The sequence below is a fragment of the Oryctolagus cuniculus genome, chromosome 2, assembly GCF_051225735.1.
Source record: "Oryctolagus cuniculus isolate XC-2025 breed Fujian yellow rabbit chromosome 2, ASM5122573v1, whole genome shotgun sequence".
Classification (NCBI taxonomy): domain Eukaryota; kingdom Metazoa; phylum Chordata; class Mammalia; order Lagomorpha; family Leporidae; genus Oryctolagus; species Oryctolagus cuniculus.
Genome location: NC_142868.1, coordinates 49,069,372 through 49,096,444, shown reverse-complemented (window position 1 = coordinate 49,096,444; position 27,073 = coordinate 49,069,372). Strand labels below are relative to the sequence as shown.

The window sequence follows — 27,073 nt, the reverse complement described above, 5'->3', positions numbered from 1 at the left end:
GGGAGTCTTCGGCTCTGGCCGCTCGGGTCTACATCTCGTCCGAAGAGCCATGGCAGATTCTTCCTCTCCCCGGGCTGTTCAGGAGCAGCACAGCTCCCATGTTGCAGCTCTGACCGACCTGCCAGCTGTGTAGAGCATTGCCGTCTTCTGTGTAATAGCATCTCTCCTCTGCTGGCCCCATGGACGAGTGCTGCTGCCTTCCGCATTGCAGCCTCTCATCCCTGCCAGGCTCTGTGTCTCACAGCCATGAGTGAGCAAAGCGAAGGGGACTTGCTGAAGAAAGCTTCCTGGCAGCTGGGAGGAGTTTTATGTTTCTAAAGCAGGGAGTTCCGATCTGTCAGAGTATATGCTACTGAGGTGTCCTACAGGAGCCAGTCAGGGAATTGACCCTGGAGTACACTGTTTGGTGCAGTTTGCAGAGTGCTCAGCCAGGCCCATCTGGCAGACTCCCCTACCTCTGAAGATTACACCCTGTGTGTTTCTCCCATCTCCTGCTCCTGCATGCTCCTGGAGAGTTACATCATGTGTTTTTCTTTCCTGTGTTCTTTCCTTTCCTTGCTAGGGGCCCCTGGAGTCCCTGCCAATGTCTCACAGGTGCATATGCCATGGCGCACTCCTTACAGGCGTGCAGTCTACGCTTAGCCACCAGCTCCGGGAGACCTTCTCTTCCTCATTAATATAGTCTCAGAAAAGGGTATTGGGTGCTTGCTGTGTGCTGAGTACTGCAGAGGTCCTTTTCTGTGTTTGTTAGAAAAATACAAGTTCTTATCCATTTGGATTATAAGCTTGTGAAAGTTATGTGCCTTGTACTGATAGGATTCCGTGGCTAAGCTCACCTTACCTGAGAGGTGGTGCACTGAGGGAGTGGCCCATTTATTATCCCGTGCCAGACTGCAGAGGCAGCTTGGTTCAGGGAAAGAGATCTGAGCCAGCAGGCAGGAGACCGGCAATTGTTTCCCCAGTCACTAGTTGACATTGGACAAGCCCTTCTCAATTCCTTGTCTCTGTTTCCTTTCTTTTAAGTGAAAGTGTTGGATTTCAGTGAGTTCTGAGTTCCTTTGGACCTCAGACTTGCAACATCTAACATATCTGCCTAGCTCAAAGGCACAAAATTGAACTAAGCTAATTTACCTGGGAGACTGATTTGTTTCACAGAAAAAGATATGAAAGAATAGAAGCAGCTTTTACTTTCCTCCCATCCTGTGACTTTCTGCCTTTGAACTTGGTTTCTGAAGCTCACTGTGAGTAGTAAGGGGCTCGAGGCTCAGCAGACGTGGAGTTGAAGCACTGACTGCCTATAAGGAGGGATTCAGCCTGAGCTGGTTGCACCCAGACGTGTCTGCTCATTGTTTTCCTCTAAGGGACGACAACTCACTGGGGATGCCAGGGCTGCTATGGCCATGGAAACCTGACAGGTGTACCTGGCCCACAGCGGATGAAACCTTTGACTTTGGCCTAATTAACTGTGTTTTATCCAGCAAGCTGTCAGTGACACAGGAAGAACAACAAGATTAGCACCTGCTCCCCACTTTGGGAACCCTCTCCCCCAACACGCATGTGCATTTAAGCAATTACTCCCTATTTCTCTTTTAACATTATTTTCATTTTATTTGAAAGGCAAACAAATAGAGACAGAGATAGAGAGATCTTTCTTCCTCTGGTTCACTCCCCAAAGGCCATCAGTACCAGGGCTGGGCCAGGTTAAAGCCAGGAACCAGGAACTCAATCCAGGTCTGCCATATGGGTGGCAGAAACCCAAGTACCTGAACCATCACCACTGCCTCCCAGGGTGCATATTAGCAGGAAGCTGGAATCCGAAGCAGAACCAGGACTCAAACCCAGGCACTGGAACATGGGATGCAGGCATCCGAAGCCATCCCTTAACCACCACACCAGACACCCGCCCCTCCCTAATCTGTTTCTTGCCTTTAATAAAATAATTTATTGATCTTTTGTATATGTATGTGAGGGAAAACTAATTTATCTTGTGATCATAAAATAGAGATTTTACAGAACACTCCATATCTTACACATCTGAATGATGCTTTCATTATTCAGAAGGTCTTTAGCGTCCCCTTAGCCATTGCTTCTACGCCGTTAGTGTATTCATAGCTTGTTCTTGGTGTACCAGTGTCTCCAAGCATTCTCTACTGAAGGCCCTTTTGTATTTCATTATGTGTTTACGAAGCTGTTTCCTTCCTCCTCAAAGACAGGGTCTGGCACACCAGCATTCTGAGTTTTTGTGTCTGATGAATGAATGCCACACTTGTCATGTGCCTCTTCAGCCCCAGGGTACCTCGCCAGAGACGGCTTCCTGACCACACTTTCTGAAGTAGCTCCATCCCAATGAGTCAGCCTTTGCCACATTATTGTCTTTCATTCCTTAATAACTTTTGGCCCTATGTGAAGTTACATTTTTTTTGTTTATAAGGTTGTGTGCTCACACACATTCAGCGCTCCATATCCACATTCATGTGTTCCCCATCTGCAGATTCAACCAAGGGCAGGTGAAAATACCAAAACACAAATAGAACAATACTGGGGCAGGTGTTGTTTACAGTGCAGTGGTTTAAGCTGCTGCTTGTGATGCCAGCTTTGCATATTGGATTGCCAGTTTGAGTCCCTTCTGCTCCACTTCTGATCCAGCTCTCTGCTAATGCACCTGGGAAAGCAGTGAAAGATGGCCCAATTATTTGGGCCCCTGCCATCCACATAGGAAACCTGGATGCAGGGCCGGCGCCGTGGCTCAATAGGCTAATCCTCCACCTTGCGGCGCCGGCACACCGGGTTCTAGTCCCGGTCGGGGCACCGGATTCTGTCCCGGTTGGCCCTCTTCCAGGCCAGCTCTCTGCTATGGCCAGGGAGTGCAGTGGAGGATGGCCCAGGTGCTTGGGCCCTGCACCCCATGGGAGACCAGGAAAAGCACCTGGATCCTGGCTCCTGCCATTGGATCAGCGCGGTGCGCCGGCTGCAGCGGCGGCCATTGGAGGGTGAACCAACGGCAAAGGAAGACCTTTCTCTCTCTGTCTCTCTCTCTCACTGTCCACTCTGCCTGTCAAAAAAAAAAAAAAAAAAAAAAAAAAAAGAAGGAAACCTGGATGCAGTTCCTGGCTCCTGGCTTTAGCCTGGCTCAGCCGCAGCTGTTGGGGTCATTTGGGGAGTGAACCAGCTCATGGAAAATTTTTCTCTGTCTCTTTGTCACTATCTTTCAAATAAAAAAAAATAAATCTTTTTTAAAAAGTCAAAATGTTGCAATACTATGCCAAATATGTATAAGCTTTTTTTTTCCTGATAGCTATCCCTAAACAGTACAGTGTAGCACCTATTTACATAACATTTACATGGTATTAGGTATTATCAGTCATCTGGAAATGACTTACAGTGTATGGGAGGATGTTTATATGTTATATGCAATTACTACACCATTTTATGTAAGGAACTTGAACACTCACAGATGTTGATATCTAAGGGGGTTTCTGGAACCAATCCCAAACAGGTAGCAAGTGATGACTCTGTAGGTTTCTTTCTTTCCATTATAAAGACGATATAGGACGGGAAGAGAGTGTGTATCTTACTCTCCTAGCACCTATAGCTACTGTTGACTCAGTAGACAAATCTCCAGTCTGATCGAGCTTTGGAAATAGTTAACTCTTTGAGAGTCAGTTTTGAAGCGTGACATGAGTAATGAAGGTGAATAATGTTCATAGGGAGACACAATACACAGTAAAATAGTGAAGAAATAGTCCCATGATTTTTCACAGGTGACTCAAACTCATTTCAGAGGCAATTTCAAATAAAAATATTCAGCCACACTCATATTTAAGTGGTGCAATTCTGTGTTACTCTGAGGTAGTTATGTTGTAGACTAACAGTATTTTATAGTGTATACTTTCACTTTGTTGTTAAAAAATTACAGAATTTATATGCAGCAAAATGTACACATCTTGGATGCACAGTTCAGTGGGTTTTATCAAATGAAGGCATCCATGTACCTCATACTCCAGTCAAGGTAGAGAAGAACAGTTTCCTCATCCCAGAAAATTCCCTGGTGCTTTCCTTCACACAATTCCCACCCTCGACAAACAGCCACCGATCTGGTTCATCTCACTGTGGATTAGTTTTACCTACTTGTTAATTTTATATAAGTGGAATTATGAACGCCTGTCGTGTTTGGTTTACCTTATTCATCATGGCGGTTTGTAGGTATGCTCTGGTATGACTAGGATTGTCCCCCAAATTCCTGCAGGAATTGAATCCCCAGTGTCTAGTTGATGGTAGTAAAAGGGTGGACACTTCATTGGACTATAGAAAGTGATTAGATTTGCTCATATCAGATTAGATTAGGGTTGTTAGCCTGGGGCTGCCCTGATTGAATGCTAGTGACCTGATAAGGGGAAAGACAGACTGCACATGCCTAAACAGACACTACACTCCTCTTTTGTCATGTGATGTGCTGTGCTGCCTTGGGACAATGCAGCAAAAAAGCTATTGCCAGAGGCCAAAACACCCGGATCCACCTGATCTTGGACTTTGAGGCACCAGAAACCTGAGCCAAGATGGACCTCTGTGGTTTATAAAGTTAGCCTGCCTCAGGTATTTTGTTATACCGATGAAAAGCTGATTAATCCAAAGTTCACCCATGCTGTTCCACATATCAGTTCGTTTTTTTGTATTGTCAAGTTGTATCCAGTATATGGATTGCTACAGTTTATTTATCACTACTCATATTGTATACGTTTTTATGAGTTTCAGTTTTTGACTTGAGTCATTCAAGTGGGTATAGCAGTATCTCATTTTTTAAAAAGACATTTATTTATTTATTTGAAAGTCAGAGTTACACACAGAGAGAAGGCAAGGCAGAGAGAGAGAGAGGGAAAGATCTTCCCATCCACTGGTTCACTCCCCAGTTGGCCACAATGGCCAGAGCTGTGCAGATCTGAAGCCAAAGGCCAGGTGCTTCTTCTAGGTCTCCCACATGAGTGCAGGGGCCCAGGGACTTAGGTCATAGCAGAAAACTGGATCGCAAGTGGAGCATCTGGGACTTGAACAGGTGCCCATATGGGATGCCGGCGCTGCAGGTGGCGACTTTACCTGCTGTGCCACAGTGCCAGCCCCACAGTATCTCATTTTTAAAAGGTACAATTTATCTGGAGAGACATTTGTCCTATTTAATTTATAATTGTGCAGGTTTTGACAAATACAGACATTCATGAAACTCAAAAGCAGTCAAGATTTTAAGCCCTTCTTGCTGCCCCTCAAACTCTCTTGCTCCTTCTTAGCCAACAGCTTGACACTCTCAGCACTTGGCAACTACTGATCTGTTTTCTATGACCATGATTTTATCTTTGCCTAGTTCTGGTTTACCAGCATTTATTTGTAGAGGCTTATTGTTTTTGTTTTTAATTTTATCAAGCATAATTTTTATAATAGTCAAATTATTTCTGAAAGTTGAAAAACAGCAGTACCTTCCTAGTTCCTCTCGATCTGAAGGAGTTTCAACTCTTTCAGAAGTCTTTCAACTCTTATAGCGAATGCTTGGGATAGAAACCTTTTCATTTCTAAATAATTACTGCTATGACTTGATACTTGCATTTTCAATTTTACTTATTAACTTCTTTTGGAAGATAAGGATTTAACTGCCTTGTACTCCCCATCAACTGTACATATAGCCATTTCCCTGACATTATAGATTTTATCCTGGATAAAATTTTGTTTTTGTAACAGTCATTGTTTGAATTATTTTTATAAGAGATGTATTTATTTATTTGAAAGGCATAGTTACAGAGAGGCAGAGGCAGAGAGAGAGGGGTCTTCTATCCACTGGTTTACTCCCCAGATGGCTGCAATTGCTGAAGCTGCAGCAATCCAAAGCCAGGAGCCAGGAGCTTCTTCTGGGTCTCCCAGGTGGGAGCAGGGCCCCAAAGACTTGAACCATCTTCTGCTGCTTTCCCAGGCCCATTAGCAGGGAGCTGGATCAGAAGTGGAACAGCTGGGACTTGAACCAGTGCCCATTTGGGATGCCAGCACTGCAGGCAGCAGCTCTACCCACCAAGCCACAGCGCTGGCCCCTGATTTATTAAGTCTATGTAGTAAATGCAGAATGGACTGTAGGATGCTTCTTGATGACATTTCCTTTCTTGAAAAATATGTTCTTCCTGTGGTAGGTAATTCCTTTTTCCTTGGTTCTCTGTGAACCTACCTCTATTACGTACTCACGGTTGCTGACAGCAGTGTTTACCACCCCTTAGTATGTTTAAACAAATGAGATAATTTCTCAGTTCCATTTGTTGCTTGGATTCATTCCTCATGGAGCCTTCTGTCATCCTGCTTCGCTTTGAATGGGGCACTCAAGCCATTTATGTCTTTTCTCTAAGGCCTCCTTCATCATCTGCCTGAGGGTCAGGAAATGGAATGAACAGAGTATTTGACAGAGCTAGAGATAATAGGCATGTGTAAATTAGTACCTCTGTTATTTTTGACTGACTTATTTATGTTAAAAGCCATGCATTCACATGGACACCTTTGTTTCATTTCAGCACCCCAAGATTCATTTCCAGTTTTTCCCTTCACTTCCTGTATTTTTGATACATTTACGTAGTTGACCAGCTGCCCAGTGCATACCAAGTTTCCCATCTGCATTACCACACTGTGTCCCCAAGGAAAGCCCCTCCCCAGTTCTTGCTCTGCTCTCCCATGCCAGTCCACTACCCGTATCTGCAAGTCCTCTGTGTGGAAGGCTCCTCACTCCACTTGGGAGCTCACACCCCTTATCCCTGTCTCTAAGGGGTGCCCCTCATTCTGCTTGAGCTGTGACCTGCCATGCCAGTCCACTACCCCCTGCCATGCCAATCTGGCTCCCCCTGCCGTTGTCCTCCCCACAACCCCTTGTTTCAAACATGCAAACAGTTCTGCTCTACCTCGTGGCTCCAGGACTCAGTTGTTGAGGGAGGGAAACCCAAAGGCCAGGATATACCTCCCTATCCCTTTGCCCATTCCCCAGGGCTTGCTTTTATTTCAGTCTTCTACATCAAAGAGTAACACTGTTCACACTCATTTGCTTAAGCCCAGGAGCTCAATGCCCTGAGTAGTCACCTTTCCTTCCTCATTGATGGCTATTTCCAGTGAAACCAGGAGCAACTCCAGTTGATTCCAAATATGCCCTGTGCCTTTTCATGTCTCCCCATTAGCTCTGCACCAGCCAGTCTCCACTCAGGGTTTCCTCTTTCAGGTGCATCTCTCCTTCCATTGGTCATTCTCATATAGCAGCCAGCATTCTCCTTTCAAAGCCCAGGGCATGAGGATGGTTAAACCCTCCAGTGCTGCCCATTGTATTTAGAATAAAACCCAGATTCTTCCATGACCTTTAAAGCCAGTATCTGTAGTAATGAACCCTGGCTGCACATAAGCATCACCAGGGAAACTTTTGAAAAGCACAAAGCCTGGTTCCAACCTAAGTTCAATTAAATCAGAATATCTGGGGCTGTTGAGGCCTCAGTGACACTATAAGGTGAGTCTAATGGGCATCTAAGGATGAGAATCATGCCTCCTTTTTACCGCCTTCTTTTTTGCCTCCTTCCCAGTTCCCTCTCTCATGTTGCATTCTGGCAGTTACTTCTTCCTTTTTATTTTAAAAAAAGATCTTATTTATTTATTTAAAAGGCAGAGTTACAGAGAGGCAGAGACAGAGAGAGAGAGAGAGGTCTTCCATCTCCTGGTTCACTCCCCCAAATGGCTGCAACAGCTGGAGCTGAGCTGATCTGAAGCCAGGAACTTCTCCAGGTCTCCCACGTGGGTGCAGGGGCCCAAGCACTTGGGCCATCTTCCACTGCTCTCCCAGGCCATAAGCAGAGAGCTGGATCAGGAGAGGAGCAGCTGGGACAGGAACCGGCACCCATGTAGGATGCCAGTGCCCCAGGCGGAAGCCTAGCCTATTACACCACAGAGCCAGCCCCTTTCCCATTTTTAAAAAGATTTATTTATTTATGGGGCAGTGAAAGTCTTGACTGACAGGGATTATAAGAAACCTGCTGGAGGCCAGTACTGTGGTGCAGCGGGTTAAACAGCCACCTGTGACATCTGGGTGCTGGTTCATGTTCTGCCTCCTCCACTTCCAATCTGTCTCCCTCTAAGGTGCTTGGGAAAACAGAGGAAGATGGTCCAAGTGCTTGGGCTCCTGCACCCAGGTGGAAGACCAGAGGAAACCCCTGGCTCCTGGCTTCGCCCTGTCCCAGCCCTGACCGCTGTGACCATTTGGACAGTGAATCAGCAGATGGAAGATCTCTCTCTCTCTCTCTCTCTGCCCCTCTCTCCTTCCCTCTCTATAACTCTGCCTTCAAATAAGTAAATACATCTTAAATTAAAAAACAAAAATAGGAAGCCAGCTAAGGTAAATAACTTTGACATTGGGAACTCTGATATTTTCAAATCAGAAAGGACGGATTTGTTATCCTAGAATCTGGTGGTCCCAGGAAAACAGAAATGCATTTTTTTGTCCTAATGAAAGAGCAACCCTTACTATAGAATGGCTTTTGGTGTTCACCATGGCTGCTATAATCTTACTTTTTGAGATGGTCATTTCACTTTAGTGTAGGAGTAGCTCTCTGGACTCATCATCCCCCACACCAGTCCCTTCAATTCAATCGTGTAATAACTAGAGAAAACCTCTGAAGTTTAGCTGACCCATGCACACTACCCATTCATTATATGACTGCTTGTTGATACACTCTTTGCACCATGCTGTGTTGCAAGGTCTAATAGCATCCTGTATTTAATTGTGGTCAGCTTGCTTTAAATGTTTGGGATTAATTGGAACATTGTATTCTTGCCCAGGTTTATAATGTGGAAGGGAGCAAGCATACTTGTATGCTGTTACCATAGCCTTTGCAGTGATTAGCAGCCAAATTTGTGGAGTTCTGGCAGCATATGAGTTAAACTCAGAGACTATGTTTTCTTACTATCTAATCCCAAGAAGCACTCATTCTTACAAATTAAGGATGAGAATTTTGTGCCTTTGGATGGGGGTTCTACTCACACTGCTAGAGAAGACTTAGGAGGTAAAGAAAAGAAAAAATGTTTTTTTCAAAAATGACTGGTTTGGAAAGCATACTTCTGTGATGAATGGCTGTGCAAAATACTGTTTACAGAAGTACACATGTGTTCTCTGAAAGTGGAGCAAATGCTCTGTTGTGACATCTTGGCTTTATAGGGCTCTGAGAGGTGAGAGCTGCTGGGAAAAGACTGAAGTCTTATTCCCCAGCTTGTCCCCACCCCAGCTCCACCCTTAGTCGCAGATAAAGTAGAAGCCCTGTGTTCACCAAAAACTGTTTTCATGTTTTAGCAGAACTGAGCAAATATGTACAGATGACTGTGGACTCTTGAGGCTTCGGGAGAAATGTTTAGCTTGGTGTTCTTGCACCTGGGTCTCTTACACACCTGTGTCCTGAACTAGGAGCAGTGTTTCTTGTTCAAATGTCTTCTTCTCGACCTTGTGCCGTGGTGCGATTCTGTAATATAATGCGCCACTCCTTCCTGTAAAGCACGGCAGGGGTCTTAAGACTCTTGGATACCAATGGCAGTGTGAAAACATTATTGAGTCTGTGTCCACAGAAGTTAAATTCAGTTTTTTACTTGTAACCTGTACAAAGTAGATGATCTATTTGTGAGCTCATATAGAACAAATTACAAGAGAGTGCTAGAACCCTGTTTGGGATGCCTAAAGTTTTAAATTTTATTTATTTACTTACTGATTTTTAAAATTTTTAAAGTATACCCATATTAATTGTGCATATTTATGGGGCACAGTATAATTTACTGCATATATACAGTGTTTAATGATCAAATCCATCTCCTGGGTGTATGTGGTCACCTGAAATGTGTGTGTCATTTATGACAGGGTTTTCTTGGATGAAATTACCACCTTGCTGCCTAAGTTCATGGGCATGGGGAGTGAGGAGAATTATCACAGTAACTACCTATAACTGGTGTTTAATAAACATTCAGTACAAATGCCTGTTTATGGACAGATTAAATTGTACATTCCCTTTACAAGACAAAAGATGGGAAAAAAAAGCCTCAGGTGTATATATCATTATTGAAACTTTTTAAATGAAGGTAAAGCCTTCTAAATACTCAGCAACCAAGCAATAAAATCTTTACTGAGGGGGGCTCTTATAGCATTACTAAGAAGTGCACAAAATGTCATACTGTTTTTTTTTTTTATTTTGTTTCCAGTTGCAAGTATTTTTGCATGTAAAGTTTGCTACTACAAATTAAATTTATTTCAGAAATAGTTGTCCTTAACCTGGGAATATGGAAGAATGAGAGAGCAAAAATATAAATTATTTAAAAATATCTTTTTTTTTTTTTGACAGCCAGAGTTAGACAGTGAGAGAGAGAGACAGAGAGAAAGGTCTTCCTTTTTCTGTTGGTTCACCCCCCAAGTGGCCGCTACAGCCGGCGTGTTACGGCCGATGCGCTGCGCCGATCCAAAGCCAAGAGCCAGGTGCTTCCTCCTGGTCTCCCAAGCGGGTGCAGGGTGCAAGGACCTGGGCCATCCTCCACTGCACTCCCGGGCCACAGCAGAGAGCTGGACTGGAAGAGGAGCAACTGGGACAGAATCCGGTGCCCCTACGGGGATTAGAACCCGGGGTGCCGGTGCCAAAGGCAGAGGATTAGCCTAGTGAGGCACGGCACTGGCCTAAAAATACCTTTCAATAGGATAAAGTAACTTGTAAAATGTGTATTTGTGGTAAAAGTTGATATTCATTCATGTAAAAACATGTAAGGTTAATGTTAAAATGTTGGACTGTATCCTGCCTTCTTTTGGGAGATGAGGGGGGATTCTGTTCTTTCTCCTAAAGATTAGAAGTGAAGGTTGATCTAAGTGAATGTTAAATTCTGTAGTTATTAAAAGAACTCAACTCTAAAGTAGGTCTCGGGGTTTTTTTTGTACATAATAAACTTTCTCCACTGCATTGTGTGCTGATTTTCTCTTGGGCTCCATCACAGTGTGCTAACATAACATGGAAGTTTTTACTGCTAATATCTTTTTAATAACCCGGAAAACACAAAACATTTTGTGTTCTCTTATGCCCCGACAGGTTGGTACAGAGGATATACCCTGCACAATAAGTCCAAAAAGGTATGGCTTATCATTCTTTTATTTCATTGGAAAGCTGGTTACTGCTTCTGTATTATGCTATGCTATTCTCTGATAGGCTGTACCCTCTCTCTGGACCTGGTTTGTGCTGTCTTTGATGCTTCTCTTTTGATCTGAAAACAAATTCTTTGACCAAAGTGCTTCAGTATAATAATGTAAATTCCATCAGCTGCATGCTACCAGCCAATTCAAGGAGAATGTACCAGAGGACTTTTTGCTCCCTGTCCAGCAAGCTAAACAAGGTGGTAACACAGTCAGGCTGTGGTAGTGGGACTCTGTGTCAGCAAGGGAGGGACCCTTACTTCTCCCTTTATCCTTTACCAGCAATTCTAAAATCCCAGAGCTAAAGGGCCTCCTGTTTCCACTTGATTCTTTCCTTTATTGCAAAGTGACTACCCCAGTAATACATCATGAAATCAGTGCAGTGGGCATATAACCAACATGTTCCCTGCATCAGAACTGAACAATAAAGAAGAAAGCTGGAAGCAGTGGTAAGTGTCTTTTTATGAAACTTTTAGGAACATATTTTTATAATTTCTATTACATTTTATGTATTTGTATGTAGTACTGAGTTGTCTTGAAAATATATCCCTTACTATTCATTGTGGGCAGAGTTTGAAAAACACTGACCTAGACAGCCTTTCCCTTGTCAAAGCTACTGATCATCAAGCTAAAGAAAATCTATTAGTTATGTTAATACCCCCCTCAGTTTATTTTAGTTCACGTCAGCGCTTTTCCTTTGATGGTACTCACTAGGGCAGCATGGCATGTCAGCACTTTCCTTTTCAAAGAGCAAAGTTGATAGGACCTTATTATTTTGCAATTAGTTCACATGCCAAATAGTACATTAGAGGAGGAAGAAGGAGAAACGTTTTAGAGTTTATCAAGAAGGAAATGGGGGGCAAAAAAAGCCCACAGATTTTATTCTTCAAACTCAGTGGGAACTACAAGCAACCCTATGTAGATGGGCTAATTTTGGGCGGTCAACTCTCAGAAGAGCACAGGGCCCAGAAAACACCTTTCTACAAGGGATAAAACCTTGAAAACCAGCACTGTTTTCTGTGTTGTTGCAAATTCAGTCACACTCAGTATTTGCACATACATATGTATACACACAGGGTTTTTCAACCGTGACAGTTTAATAAACCAGCAAAACAAATCAGAATTTACTTTTCATGCAAATAGCAACTCCCAGAATTTTGGTCTTTTTTTTTTTTTTTTTTTTTGCCTCCACAAACCCCGATGTTGAATTTAATTTTTTATACCCACAGTTAGATTTTTTTTTGGCCGCATGTCATTTTCAACTCAATTAGTTTTGTTTCAACTCCTGCTGACTTCAGTTTCTCTGGGCCTTCAGATAACGATCTAAGACAGCCAACCTGGCGGGGTGAAGGAGAACCTGACCTCAAGCAAAGCACTCTCCTTCTGCACCTTTAGTGAGATCGTACCTGGAGTGCGGCCACTTGGGGCCCTTAACCACATCACTGTTTATTTTACTCATAGTTATGGAAGTGGCCGTTATTTCAGAGTACACTTAGAGTTAAGGGCTTTGTTGCTCTGTTTGTTAAAGAGTAAGAATACTTCTGTCACTTAGTTTGCAATCCTTTTTTTAAAGTTAATTTAAAAAAAAAAAAACAAACACACTAAAAGCCAAAGCCAAATCATACGAATGTAAGGAGCAAATAAAATGCTTGATTTTTAATTGGCAATGTCAGTCATATTGAAAGGAGGTCGTGAAGCATGAGTCTTCTTTTTCAGCAAGACTACAGTGAATAGCAATCCTCTCGAACATGGAAAACCTCAGTCACTAATGCACCCTGTGATTTCCTAATATATCAAAATCCATCTTGCTAGTAGTGTTCTTGTTATCTGCGTTGAAAAGTCAATGAATAGGGTGCCCTGCTGAGATCTAAATGATAAGTTCAGGATGCATTTTTAATTTTTTTGTACCCATTAAAGCATTCTTAAAATCCTTTTAAAGCATAGAACCTTGCCTTTAAATGAATTATTTCAGTAAGAGCTTCTCCTTAGTGTTTATAATTAAGAAAAATATTATAATCAATGAAATGATGATACAAAAAAGAGCCAGACCTTTATTTGTTGATTTTTTTTTTAAATTGAAATATCTTTCTTATGGAGAGATGGGGGGGCAGATGGAGGGAATTCAAAGACATTTGTTCTGAATTGTGCTCAACTTCTGACACCCCTTCATTAAGAGATCCAGCCCATTAGAAATGCTCTCCTAATGCTCTATCCCGTGTTTCCCAGTCTTTAGGGAAAGAGCTCCTTGAAAGGTCTATTATTTTAATGGAAATTCTTGGTGTCATTTATAAGCCAACCTAGCCATTTAGAGTGGTAATGAAAGGAGCTGGTGGCTTTACAAACTGAAGAAGCCAAGAGCTTTTCAGAAACTAATTATTGATCCTGGCAGGATTGTGGGAGTGTAGATAAGGATAGCATCTAGAAAATCATTAATTTTTTTCTTTTTTTACTCGAGTGAGTAATTTGCATTGAGAAAGAAAAAGCAGGATTGAGAGGGAAGCTGTAAATCAGAGCATCTTACCCCAGTTTACTGTGGCTTTCTGTGTATCATAGTGGTACAGGAAGTACAATTAAATGACTATAAAAGGCCCAAGTGCTAGCGTGGGAAGAAGATTCGAGTGCCCAAGTGGTAATACAATAAAATAAGTATTCCCTTAATATGAAAATCATCATGGCTGAACACCCAACATATACTTCATGTTTATGATCTGCTTGGATGTTGCAAAATTTATCACTTTATTTATATGTCTGACTATTTCTGTCTTGGAGATTAGTAGTTACTAGGTTTTTAGGTGGGATATCCCTAGATTTTGACTACATGAGAATTTTAGCTTCTTCATCTTCTTGATTGAAAATATCTTCTCCAAGAATGTTCCTTTGGCCCAGCAATGGTACATCTTATTTAATTCCCAAATATAGGCCCTATGACTATGACTTTTTGATTCCTACCCAATGTCTCCCTTTTTAATTGTGGTAGGAAATGTATCACATAAAATCTACTCTCTTAACCCTTTTACGTGCACAGTTCAGTGGCATTAAGTATATTCACATCCGTCTCCAGAACTTCTTCATATCTCCAAGCTGAAATTCTGTACTCTTAAGCAGTAACTCCTCATTGTCCTCTGCCCTCAGCCCTTGGCAACCTCTGTTCTACTTTCTGTCTTTATGAACTTGATGCTTCCAGACATTTCATATAAGTAGAGTCAGAGAATCAAACAGTACTTGTCTTCTGTAATTGACATACTCCATTCAGCAGGATGTCTTCAGGGTGAGCTCCATGACTTGGTTCTTCGTGCAGATGACAGTTAACAAAGCATTGACCCGAGCTCAGCAGACCGAGGGCACAGTTTTTGGCATGCCAGGAACAAATGTGGAGATTCAGAAATCAGGCCCAGTTTAATTTACTTATGTGTTGACTTTTTGTTTCACTCTTTGATTAGTTTTCTGAAATCACTTTGAATCCTGTCCCCATCATGAAAGAGGTCAGGGTCCCTTGTCTGTGCGTGTACTCTTGGCTCTATCAGCCACAGGTTTGGAATCCTGCTAGTGCTTTCTCACTCATGCACCCCATGCCTGACCCTTTCTCCACGTGAGAAGAAGGTATGTGGCTCTTTGGTTTATTCTGCGTGGTGGGAATGGATGGCCCCTTTTATTTCTGACTAAAGCAGTTGCAGGATCCACCCTGTCCTCACCCTTGCTGGGAGTAACTTAATCTCAACTGTTCTCAATGTTTCCTCTTTTATTGGCGAAAGATGAAAAAAGAGAGAGTATCGTATGGTCAAATACATTGCATGAACCTGGACTTGGACCCACCTCTGTTGACATTCATTTGTGTCCCATCTCTGAGTGAACTAAGGATCACCAGGGGCATATGCATCGTGTACCACTGTCTTCCAGGTAGTAGGACACACCCCCACATGCTTTTGTGGTCACCCTGACAAGTAATGCCCACGTGGTTCACACTGATTCCTCCAGGGGCAGGGCAGAAAGCTGTTGAACCCATGGTGCCGCCATTGAAGATAACATACAGCAGAGACCAACAGTGCCTGCCCTGGGTGTCCTCTTCTCTGTTGGGCAATAAGCATGTCTCTCAGTGAAAACTCAGTAGTTTGTACCTACCGGTCTCCTGTCTTTTCCTTACATCTTTCTGGGCCTTAATTTTTCCTATGGGCAGCTTCACGATACTAATGTGGAGTTGCCTCTTAGAGATATAGAGGGGAGAGATATTCTAGACTATCATGTATTAAAAATAACCAAGTAACTAATACTCAGAGATTTGGGGTAGATTTGATGTAAGTGAAAGTGCTGAAAAGAATTACTTGAGAATATCTGTATCATTTTATGGGCTGCTAAGTCCTACACCGCCGTCCACCTCATTAAATGAGACCCAAAACCAGGAGTATCTCATGGTAGATAAGAGCTGCTGGAGGTTTTAGGAGCTCACTTAACCGTTGTTGCAGCCAGCGCATACCCTAGCTCTCTGAGTCCAAATCCTAATTTCTGTCTTTCCAGTGTTTCAGCCATGCCTTCCTTGAGGCACCAGTCCTGGTAGCACAAGTGTTCCCATTCATTCTTTCTGTCATTCATGCTCTTCACTTTCCTGGCTTAGGTTTTTTTATATTCAAATAACCACAGTTTTTTCTCCACAGGGTATCTTCCCTGAAACGTATATCCATTTGAAAGAAGCAACTGTGGAAGACAGAGGGTAAGGTCCCACGTAGGCAGACTCCTGGAAAAAGATGAAGCTATAAGATTGTCATTAAAGAATGCCATATATCCATTCATAGTGCTCTCATATCATCAGTTGCAATTCTCCTCCTATGAGAGATGAATTAATAAAAACCTTTCCCTGATATAATTACTTCCTCTGTCTTCTCTTTCTATAATTGTTCCTCTCTGGCATCCTTCCCCAGAATGGTAATGACAGAGTAATGACCTAAGGGCCTTGGCCTCCCTCTTGCATTTACAACCTGCTCAATGTGTGTATGTGTGGAGGGGGGTGGGGAACACGTGAACGTTTTGAGTTCCTGTGGTTAAGTCCTGAGGGGTAGATGTGTAGATGACAGCTTAAATTTATCACTCCTGAGCCATGGATGAGTCACTTAACCTCAAGGGCACCTTGGTGTTTCATATTAGGATTTTCCGTCTCTGGCCCTACACTGGTCATGAGCTTGACATGAGTCCACTGACCCAATGCATGTGAATGTGCTCCACATATAAAATCTGTAAGTTTGGGGGGGGGGTGTTCTTATTTCTTGCCCCATCTTATTTGTTCTGGAAAGTCCTTTCTTTGGGGCAGTTAAGAAAAATGAAATACTCTGCCAAATTGGGAGGGAGAGGCCGCTGTGTTGATGAAGTCTATGGGCAAGTGAGTTAAGGAGGTGACAAGGAGAGCCTAGAGTAGAATTATCATCCCAGGATTGACTGACAGGTGGATAGGGCTGTGGAAAAGTCAACTGGATCCCAGAGTCATGCAGCCCGGAAGCTAGAAAGAACATCTTCAGCCCTAGCCCCTGTAGTGAGAGATGGAGATGTACTTAAACTCATACAACTCTTCAGTGGCAGAACCAGGACCAAAAACTGCATCTCCTACCACACTGGTATACAGGTGAGAGAGGAGGCATCATCCTACCAGTTAGGGTTGTCAGATAAAGTGCAGAATGCCCAGTTAAATTTGCAATTCAGATAATAACATGTAGAGATGCTCCTCAACTTCTAGTGGGGTTCATCATAATAAACCCATCAGAAGTAGAAAATACTTTAAGTTGAAAATACATTTTATACATCTAACCTCCCAAACAATAGCCTAGTCAACCTACTTTATTTTTTATTATTATTTATTTATTTTTATTTAATAAATGTGAATTTACAAAGTGCAACTTTTATATTGTCGTGGCTCCCCCACCCAACCTCCCTCCCTCCCGCGGCCCTCCCCTTTCCTACTCCCTCTCCCATCCCGCCCTTCATCGAGTTTCATTTTCAATTACCTTCATATACAGAAGATCAACTTAGTATATACTAAGCAAGGATTTCAACAGGCTGCACTCACACAACCGCACAAGGTATAGGGCATTGTTTGACTAGTAGTGTTGTTTATAAGTTTCATAGTAGAACACATTAAGGACAGAGATCCTGCATGGGGAGCATGTACCCAGTGACTCCCGTTGTTGATTTAACAATTGGCACTCTTATTTATGACATCAGCAATCACCCAAGACTCTTGCTATGAGCTGTCTAGGCTATGGAAGCCCCTTGAGTTCACCAACTCTGAACTTGTTTAGTCAAGGCCATATCACAGTGGAGTTTCCTTCCTCCCTTAAGAGAAAGGCGCCTTCCTCCTTGATGGCCTGTTCCTTCTGCTGGGGCCTTGTTCACCAGGATCTTTCATTTAGATCGTTTTTTGCCACCGTGTCATGGCTTCCCATGTCCGTGAGACTCTCATGGACCTTTTAGCCAGATCCGAATGTCCCAAGGAGTCAACCTACTTTAAATATGCTCAGAACACTTGGATTAGGCTAGCTTGGAAAAAAAATCATCTAACACAAAGCCTATTTTATACTAAAGTGTGATTTATTGAACACTGTACTAAAATGGTTATATGGCTGTATTTTCAGACAGTTCTAAAGCTGAAAAAATCATAAGTCAAGCTGTTGTGAGTTGGAGATGGTAACTTTTCATAGTATGTCCCAGATATCTCATGAGTCATACATGTTCTTGACAATCCTTTTAATCTGACTGAAATATAAACATGTATTTTTCTGTGTTAAATCTGGCAGTCCTACCATGAGTCCCCATGTGTTTGCTTGTTCTTGCTCTGTCCTCCTGTTGTTAATTATAATAATACTGGAGAGGATTTACATGAATAAATGTAGTGCCTACCTTTTTGAAGTGTGTAGTCAGTAAGTGGGGATCTGGGTATGTGTACATTCACGGTGCTGTGAAGCAGCAGATGAGATGGAAACCCAGGACCATTATAGAGGAGAGCACTACTTCTGGACCCACCAGCAAGTCCTGGGACCTCACCTCTTCACCCTACCCCACCCCACCCCACCCCCGATTAAAACAGTTGCTTGACAGGTAGAAACATGGAAAATAACAGAATTTTTGGCTTCCAACTGCAAAAATCCCCAAAGCCAACCTGTTTTGATAATTGAGGCAGCCAGAGAGAACCAAACTGGAGATCTGGGGTGTTTGGCCCAGCAATTAAGACACCACTTGGGAGTACACACATCCCATATCAGAGTGCCTAGTGAGCTCTACTCACAGTTCCAGCTGCTTGCCAGTGTGTGCCCTGGGAGGCAGCAAGTGAAGGCTCAAGTGGTCGGGGCCTGCTCATGGGAGACTTTGGTTAAGTTCTGACTTTCAGCCCTGGCAGTTGTAGGTATTTGGGGACAATGAGTCTATGAATGGAGTCTTTTCTCTCCCCTCCCCTCCCTCCCTGCCTCTCCCTTTCAAATAAATTAAGAAAATAAAAATTAAAATAGGGAGGTCAAGGCTGAGCATGGGCCCATCCATTGCAGAAACTCAGTTCATTTTGGGGACTGCACTGTTCAGCCCTTTTCTCAGATGCTTGGATGTCATAAAGTCCCCTACTCAGGCCCCCCCCCCCCCATAATGTACAAGTTTTGCTTTGTTTTAAACCTAAGCAGGCCCATTCCTGTCCTTGAGCACAGTGGCATATGATCCCCATGAAGAATGTGGCTCGAATCACCCTACAGCGAACTGAGTGTCTGCTTGGTTCTCCACAGGCAGCATGAGACCGTGATTCCTGGCGAGCTCCCACTGGTACAGGAGCTCACAACCACTCTGCGAGAATGGGCGGTCATCTGGCGCAAGCTCTATGTGGTGAGTTTCCTCCCTGGTCTGGAGCCAGCAGCTCCACTGTTCTGCTGCAGGGCCATCCTCTGCCCAGATTAGGACACATCTTTCCTGTGACCACACAATGGCTGATAACAAGCATATACTCATTTGTCAGCATTGGGTCATTGATATGAGAGCATGAAAGAAGTGAGCCTAATCGTTAGGTCAGTCTGTTTGCAACTGATGAATGTGCTGGCTGTGAAGGTAATGACAGTAATAACTGCAAACACTTAGGCAGTCCTCACAATATTCCTGTAAAGTAGGTGCAGTTTTTCTGGTGTTATTAAAAGAAAACTGGAGGGATATGCCATGGGCTCACCCCTCTGTGCATTCCTGTGAATAGAGGTCTGTGACTGTTTCAGTGGTCAGCTGCCTGAATGTAGTACTCTTGTTGTACCTCAGCCAGTGTGCCTCATGGATGCAGGAACTTGATTGGAGCTAAGCTGTGGTCCAGAGTCTTCTCTTTGGGGCAATCTCTGAGTGATTTTAGTCACTACATTGACTTGACCTCAGAATGCTGCTCCAATGTCAGTTCATTGGGATGCTACACAAAACCAGAACATCCTCTCCATGATAAACCGTGATCATAGATTGTGTGTATGTTTGCAATTAGGACCCAGTAAATATAGTATTTAATAGTATCAGACCGAGGGCCGGCGCCGTGGCTCACTTGGTTAATCCTCCACCTGCGGCGCCTGCATGCCATATGGGCACTGGGTTCTAGTCCCGGTTGCTCCTCTTCCAGTCCAGCTCTCTGCTGTGGCCCGGGAGGGCAGCGGAGGATGGCCCAAGTGCTTGGGCGCCTGTACCCGCATGGGAGACCAGGAAGAAGCACCTGGCTCCCTGGCTTTGGATCGGCATAGTTCTGGCCGTGGCAGCCATTTGGGGGGTGAGCCAATGGAAGGAAGACCTTTCTATCTGTCAGATAAAAAAAAAAAAAAAATAGTAGCAGACTGAGAATGGCTGTCTTGTGCAAGTAGCCAAGAATACTCAAAGTCCATTGCCAGAAAACCTACCTCATCTTGACTTTGGAATCCACTAAGATTGTTTTCCAAAGTTTCCTGTTTCCTGGAGACCTCTTGGTGAGCATCACTGGATCTCACCCTGTAAGCAGCTTCCAGGCTTCCATAGCTGACATGAATTCCTGTGATGAATGCCTGTTCTCTTGTTAGATGTGTGGATGTGTCCGGTGAGGTTATAGACTAGGCTCAGTGGTCTGGTGCCCATTCTCTTTATGAGGTTTAGTTAATCTAGGTTTTTATGTAGTCATGTGTCAATCAACTGTGAAAAGCCCATCTTTGTAAGTTACCGGAACACCCACTCTAGATCTAGGTACTGAAAGCAGTTGTTGAAACATCATTCTAGCATTACAGCGAAGAGTTCATGCAGGATATTTCATTTCCAGTCAGGGCTGTTGATTCCCATGATGCATCACAGCAGTAGAAATCACTAGTCCTTGTGGTGGAACAGCACGTGCTCCTTCCCTGCCTGCCTATCACTCAGGCCCTGTTTAAGTCCTTTCTTCTTCATAATGCATCTTTGGAACTCACCGATCCATAATGTCTCCTTCCGGACCATGGGGGCACTTACTGCTGAACCAGTCATTGACTGTTGGGTGTACTGTCTTGTAATGAAGGTGATCTTTGATCTTTTTATGTTTAGTTGAGGAGCAAGCCCACTCTCAGTGCCTAAATCACAAGCTGCAGGAGGATGGAGCTGTCAGCCCTGTGGTCGGCATTGATCCTCTGGCACTTAAACCAAAAGCACTCTTGCAGTTCTGGTGCATTGATTGCTTAGTGACAGATAGCACCAGGCTGATGGATGAGGAATTACACGTACATGGGTCTCTTCTTTAATATACTCCTTCTGGACATTGGTGAGCAGTGAAATGTATAAATAATGTACAGATTGAGCATCCCTAATCCAAAATCAGACATATTCCAAAACTGAAATTTTTCAAGTGCCCACAAGAAGCCACGTGTGGAAAATTCCATCCCTGACTTCTTGTGAAACTCTGTTTCAAGCACAAAATTATGTAAAATAGTATCTAAAGTTACCTTCAAGCTATGTGTGTAAGTAGTATAGGGAACACAAATGAATTCCCTGATTAGATTTTAGTCTCATCCATGAAATATCATGTTAAATATGTGCAAATATTCCAAGATTCAAAAAACTATGAAATCCTAAACATTTCTGATCCCAAACCACACTTCACATGAGGAATGCACAACCTACCCTGAAAAAGGAGATTTTTTTTCAAAAGGTAATATATAAGAATGCAGAGTAAGAACAGGACAGTTTTTCTTTTTTTTCTGAAGCATTATTGTTGTGCTCAGTTTACTACCTGTGTTCTTTAAACATCCACAAGTAATTGTACCAGGTCCACCTTCGACTAGAACTGAGGTGAGTGAATGGGGATGAAGAAAAGGACTCATATGTCTGGGCTGCTGCAGTCTGTTAGTAGTTAAATGCTGATATGTGTTTGTTGAGAATTTCCTGTGTGGGAAAGTTTCACTATTTGATAACAGAATTGGGTTTTACATGGGGGGAAGCAACAGTAAAAACACCCAATCCCTCTCAGAGAACAGCAAATTTCTCATCGTAATTTAGGTCTCTAATAAGATACTTATTTTTGTGAATATTTCAAAATGCCTCTATAGCTGTTAGTATTGACTAAAAGACATCCACAGTGGGAATTTTTAATTAGTAATAGGGCTGAAATATTTCTGGAACCAGTCTGCTTCTACCTGTGATACGTGCTCATCCATTAAGGAATGACCCACTTACAGTGGGTTTGTTATTAATCATGGAGCACTCGCTCTCCCTCCCTCTCTCTTTTCTCTCCGTGTCCCTCTCTGTCTCTCTCTCACTTTCTCTCTCCCTGTCCCTTTCTAAGGCATTGACAATGCATTTCAGGTAGAATTTCTGAATTTATCTAAAAGTTGCATGTCAAAGTAACAAACCTCAAATATTAAGTTTTACTGGGGAAAAAAGTAAGAGCCTATTGGTCTGCTTTTCATGCCCTGTCTCCATATATTTTTATTGGTGCTTTTGTTTTCTGATCTGGTGTGTAAGTTCCTTTAGTCCTTATAAAGACAAATACAAATTTTACTACTATGTATCAATATAGGGATTGTTTCTCTCCTATTTTCTCACAGATTATTAGACCAGATGTTCTGTTTTATGTCTTCAAAGGCACCTGTGACTTCTCAGAGACCATGTTTTTCTCTAAAATGCATTTTGTGATTCTTTGCCATTTTACCAGAAATTTGTATCATGAATTCAGAGTTCTATGTGAGAGGAAAATGCCATCTACTCACAAGATTAAGCCCAGCCATGTTGGCACTGGTTATTACTCTAGAAAGGAAAAATGTTTGTCCAGCTGGGATTTATTTTCAGCAGTCAAGCAGGAACCATGTGAAATACTCCAAAGAGGAGGTAATCTGCTCAACCAGAGTAGAAAGGAGGGCAGGATGGGTGGATGGGCAAAGGTTGAGTAACAGATACTAAGTTATACCCAGACAGGAGCAGGAAGTTCCCCAGGTGACAACCATCTGATGCAGGGATTAACATGCAACTTGGGAGATCCCCATCCCATGTCCCATCCCATGTCACAGTGATTTTGGATGTTTTCACTATAAAGAAATACTAAATGTTTGAATTAAATATTACACATATTTATATATTATATATTTATATTTAATTTATATAATTACACACAAAATTAATTTATATAATTATAATTAAATATAATTTGTTTATATTTCCTATTAAACATATATTAAGTATTATATACTTATATAAATGTGTTTATATGTTATTCATTAAGTATATAAATATTAAAAATGTTAACCTGATTGGCATCATACAATGGATATTATGCAATGTGTACTTGTATCAAAACATGATGTGGTAACTCATAAATATATAAAATTTTTGTGAGTCTTTAAACTTTTTTAATTTAAAAAAGTAATAAATGATGACCCTCTCTCCCCACCGCTGTGCCTCTTCTCCTCTTTGTTGGATTACTATTATGAGTATCGTTTTCCATTAGATTATCTTTCAGGGTGACTGTTGGCTGGGGAGGAAGCAGGCCGTGGGAGACAGACACTGCCCTGGGTATTAGGAAGCTGGTTTCTTGTACAGGCTCTCTTCTAACTGGCTGTGTGGCTTTGGGCAACAGCCTTGAAGTTGCCAGGCCTCTGCTCGTGTTTGCATCTGTGTAAAGTGATGTAGAAGCTGCTTTATTGACGTCACAGAGCTGCGAGTGTGAGAAGAGCTGTTGGCCATGAACACCTTGTTCAGACAGGCTGTCAGCTACCGTGCCAGTGGGAGCATGTGATTCTTGCTGTGTCCAGCTGGAAACAGTAGCCACTCTGGACGTCCTCCCTCTGGAGAGCCCTGGCTTAGCCTCCCTCTCACCACTCACTATGGAGACTCTGAAGCTCCCTCCTGTGTGTGTAGCCCCTTTGCCAAGGCCACTTCCTTTGTCCACTGTAATCTCCTTAGACAGAACGGCCTTGAGCAATCAGCAGGCAAACTGTTTCACAACCTGTAGAATAAGCCTCTTTGGTTTGGGTTCACAAGCGGGAGGCATGCTCCTTCTAGAATGCAGAGTGCGAATTCACAGCAGTTTCTTTTTATGTTTTTTACTTACTTATTTTCATTTTATTTGAAAGGTAGAGAGCCAGAGAGAGATTCTGTCCACTGGTTCACTTCCCAAATGCCTGTGACAGCCTGGCTTGGACCAGGCCAAAGCCAGGAGCCCAGACTCCATCCGGGTCTCTCACACATGGGTGCCTGGGACCCAAGTATGTGAGTATCACCTGTTGCCTCCCAGAAGGATAAGCTTTAGCATCCAAAGTAGGGTAGTTGGCACTAGAACCAGGCGCTCTGATATGGGGTGCAGACATCCAGGCTGCAACTGCAGCCACTGCACCCACTCTACTCACAGCAGTTTCTGTCCCGCTTTGCCTAGGCTGCCGTTCCTCAGCTGGGGCTCCTCACTCGGTGTTTTCAGTGGCTGATCAGGAAAGGAGGAAACACTGTTTTCAAGGAGGTCACCTCATGACACAGACATTGGGGGTCTGACAGGTTGGCCAGTTCCTAAATTCTGACTTGACTTCCCTGCTGGGTATGGACTTCTATATTCAGGAAAAAGTAACAAACCCAGTAACAGTTACTGAAAACAGATGAAGAAAACAAAAGAATTGGGATTTGGAAGATGCCCTTGCCCTCCCCCCAGGGGCACCCCTCCTCCCATCTGGGGCTGAACAGGTGGACAGATAATGTCTGGCGCTGTGTTGGCCCTGTGGTTACTTCTCTACTGTGGCTCAGTGGTGTTGAAGTTTTCTGCTGCCTCTCAGGATCGCTGTGGTCCTCGGGGAGCTGATCTCGCCCCCATCCCTTTCCAGCATCAGCTCTCCTTTCTTCCACACTGGAGCCCCTTGCTAGATGGGAGGACACTCGAGCATCGACTTGGACATGGTTGGATTCATTTCATGTTGACCTTTGTCTATTTAACGACGACCCAGTTATACTTTTAAATGGGACCATTTCTAGCCAGGTAATATCGTATTTTCTCAATAAAAAATTTAGTCTGGAAAATTTACAAGTTAAAAAGTATTTGTAGAGACACTGAGACAAGTGTCTTTGAAAACAGGATATGTTGGGGCCAGCACTGTGGCATAGCAGGTAAAACTGCCACCTGCAGTGCCAGCATCCCATATGGGTGCCAGTTTGAGTCCCAGCTGCTCCACTTCCGATCCAGCTCTCTGCTGTGGCCTGGGAAAACAGTAGAAGATGGCCCAAGTCCTTGGGCCCCTGCACCCACGTGGGAGACCCGGAAGAAGCTCCTGGCTCCTGGTTCCTGGCTTCTGATCGGCGCAGCTCCAGCTGTCGCAGCCATCTGAGAAGTGAAGCAGCGAATGGAAGCCCTCTCTCTCTCTGCCTCTACTCTCTGTAACTCTGCCTTTCAAATAAATAAATAAATCTTAAAAAACAAAACAAAACAAAACAGGATATGTTGCTGTATGGGTGCCAGGTACAATCTCATTCAGAGATTTTTTTTTTATTTATTTATTTTTTGAGAGAAAACAGAGAAGGAGCACTGGCTCACTCCCTAAATGTCCACATGGATCAGGCCAAAGCCAGGAACAAGGAGCTCAATCCAGGTTTCCCACCATGGATGACAGGGACCCAATTACTATAGCCATTGCTGCTGCCCCCCAGAGTCTGCCTTAGCAGGAATCTGAAGTCAAGAGCCAGAACCAGAGCCAGATATCAAAGCCAAGGACTCCAACATGGGATGATAGTGTCTTAACCACTAGGCCAACACCTGCCCTCACTCTGAGATTTATCTTAGCACCATTTCTCCCCTTCCAAGTGGAGAAAGGGTTGATGAGTTTGGGTCTGCACATCTCATTCTATCTCTTGCTGGAAAGGGGGATAGGAAAAGAGCAGGGTGACAGCAGGTGGTGAATGCTAGTATGGAATCAGGTGACTTGAATTGCTAACATGTAGTTCATGGAGAGGGCTGATCCCCTGTCATTTAAGTGTGCAGCAGAATAGAGTCTTGTGCCAGTCCATAGTTTGTCAAGCTCTAAAGCAGGGAGGCGCCTGAGACTGAGCGGAGGTGGATGGGGGGAGGCTCACAGAACACTCTGAATCGCCCTTTCTTCCCATCACTGCATATCCCGGCAGATTAAGGCTGCTCCAGTCTAATCTTTTTGAACTGGTGGTAATTCCTGGCTGCTGGAGCACAGGCTCTGAAAGGTAATTAAGCTGCTCTCATGGTTTGCAACCAGCATCTGATCACTTATTACCAAGGCTGGAAAACTCCCATAGCAAACTTTGTCCTCTTGGCAGGGTGTTTTATCTAAGTTGCAGGCCTTGCTTCCGCGTGGCCCGGAAGAGAGAGGCAAGCTTTGATGTCACCACTTGTGATACCAGCATCCCTTAGCTGAGTGCTGGTTCAAGTACTGGCTCCTCTGCTTCCATTCCAGCTTCCTACTAATGAACCTGAGGAGGCAGTGAAAGATGGCCCAAACAATTGGGCCATTGCTACCCATGGGCAAGACTCTGATGGAATTCTTGGCTCCTTGCTTTGGCCTGGCCAAGAATGATGTGGCTGTTAACAGCCATTTGGAGAGCAAACCAGCAGATTGAAGATCTCTCTCTCTCTCTCCCTCTTTCTCTTTCTCTGTCACTCTGTATTTCAAATAAATAAATAAATATGTAAATAAATAAATGCTTAAAAACAAAAAAAATAGACTCCAAGTTTTCTGACACCCAGTAGAGTGATGTCATTGTCTGGCCTCCAGAATTTCCGAAATAGTCAATAAATGACTTCTTCCTTCCTGTCAGTAGCAAAGGCAAAGCCATTTTTTTCTTGTGACTCTGTTCTAGAACTTCTTTAAAAAGAATAAAGAGAAAAGATAAACATCTGAACTAGCAGTATTAAATGGTGAGACCTTAGATATCTCCAAGTGAAAAAGAGGGAGATGTTTGTAAAATGAATGGATAAAGGAAATGTACATATACATAATGGAATATTATTCAGCCATAAAAGCAATCAAAATGCTGTGATTTGCAACAACACAGACCAGTCTTGAAAACATTCTGCTAAGTGAAGTAAGCCAGTTGTAGAAAGACAATTACTACATGCCATATAAGAAGTTGATCTCAAAGAAGTAGAGGGTGTGTCGGCACCACGGCTCACTTGGCTAATCCTCCGCCTGCGGCACCGGCACCCCAGGTTCTAGTCCCGGTTGGGGCGCCGGTTCTGTCCCGGTTGCTCCTCTTCCAGTTCAGCTCTCTACTGTGGCCAGGGGTGCAGTGGAGGATGGCTCAGGTCCTTGCACCCTGCACCCGCATGGGAGACCAGGAGAGGCACGTGGCTCCTGGCTTCGGATCAGCGCGGTACACTGGCCGCCACATGCTGGCCGCAGTGGCCACTGGGGGGTGAACCAACGGAAAAAGGAAGACCTTTCTCTCTGTCTCTCTCTCTCTCTC

The 27,073-nt window shown here is 43.5% G+C and overlaps 1 protein-coding gene across 1 annotated transcript in view; it reads left to right on the top strand.

Moving 5' to 3' along the window:
• DOCK5 (dedicator of cytokinesis 5) overlaps positions 1-27,073 on the top strand; it is a 220,988-nt gene that overhangs the window by 74,185 nt on the left and 119,730 nt on the right. The window contains exons 3-5 of the mRNA XM_017338016.4: positions 11,100-11,140; positions 15,850-15,905; positions 18,949-19,045. Of these exons, the coding sequence (XP_017193505.2) occupies positions 11,100-11,140; positions 15,850-15,905; positions 18,949-19,045 (194 nt within the window). The remainder of the gene's footprint in view (positions 1-11,099; positions 11,141-15,849; positions 15,906-18,948; positions 19,046-27,073) is intronic.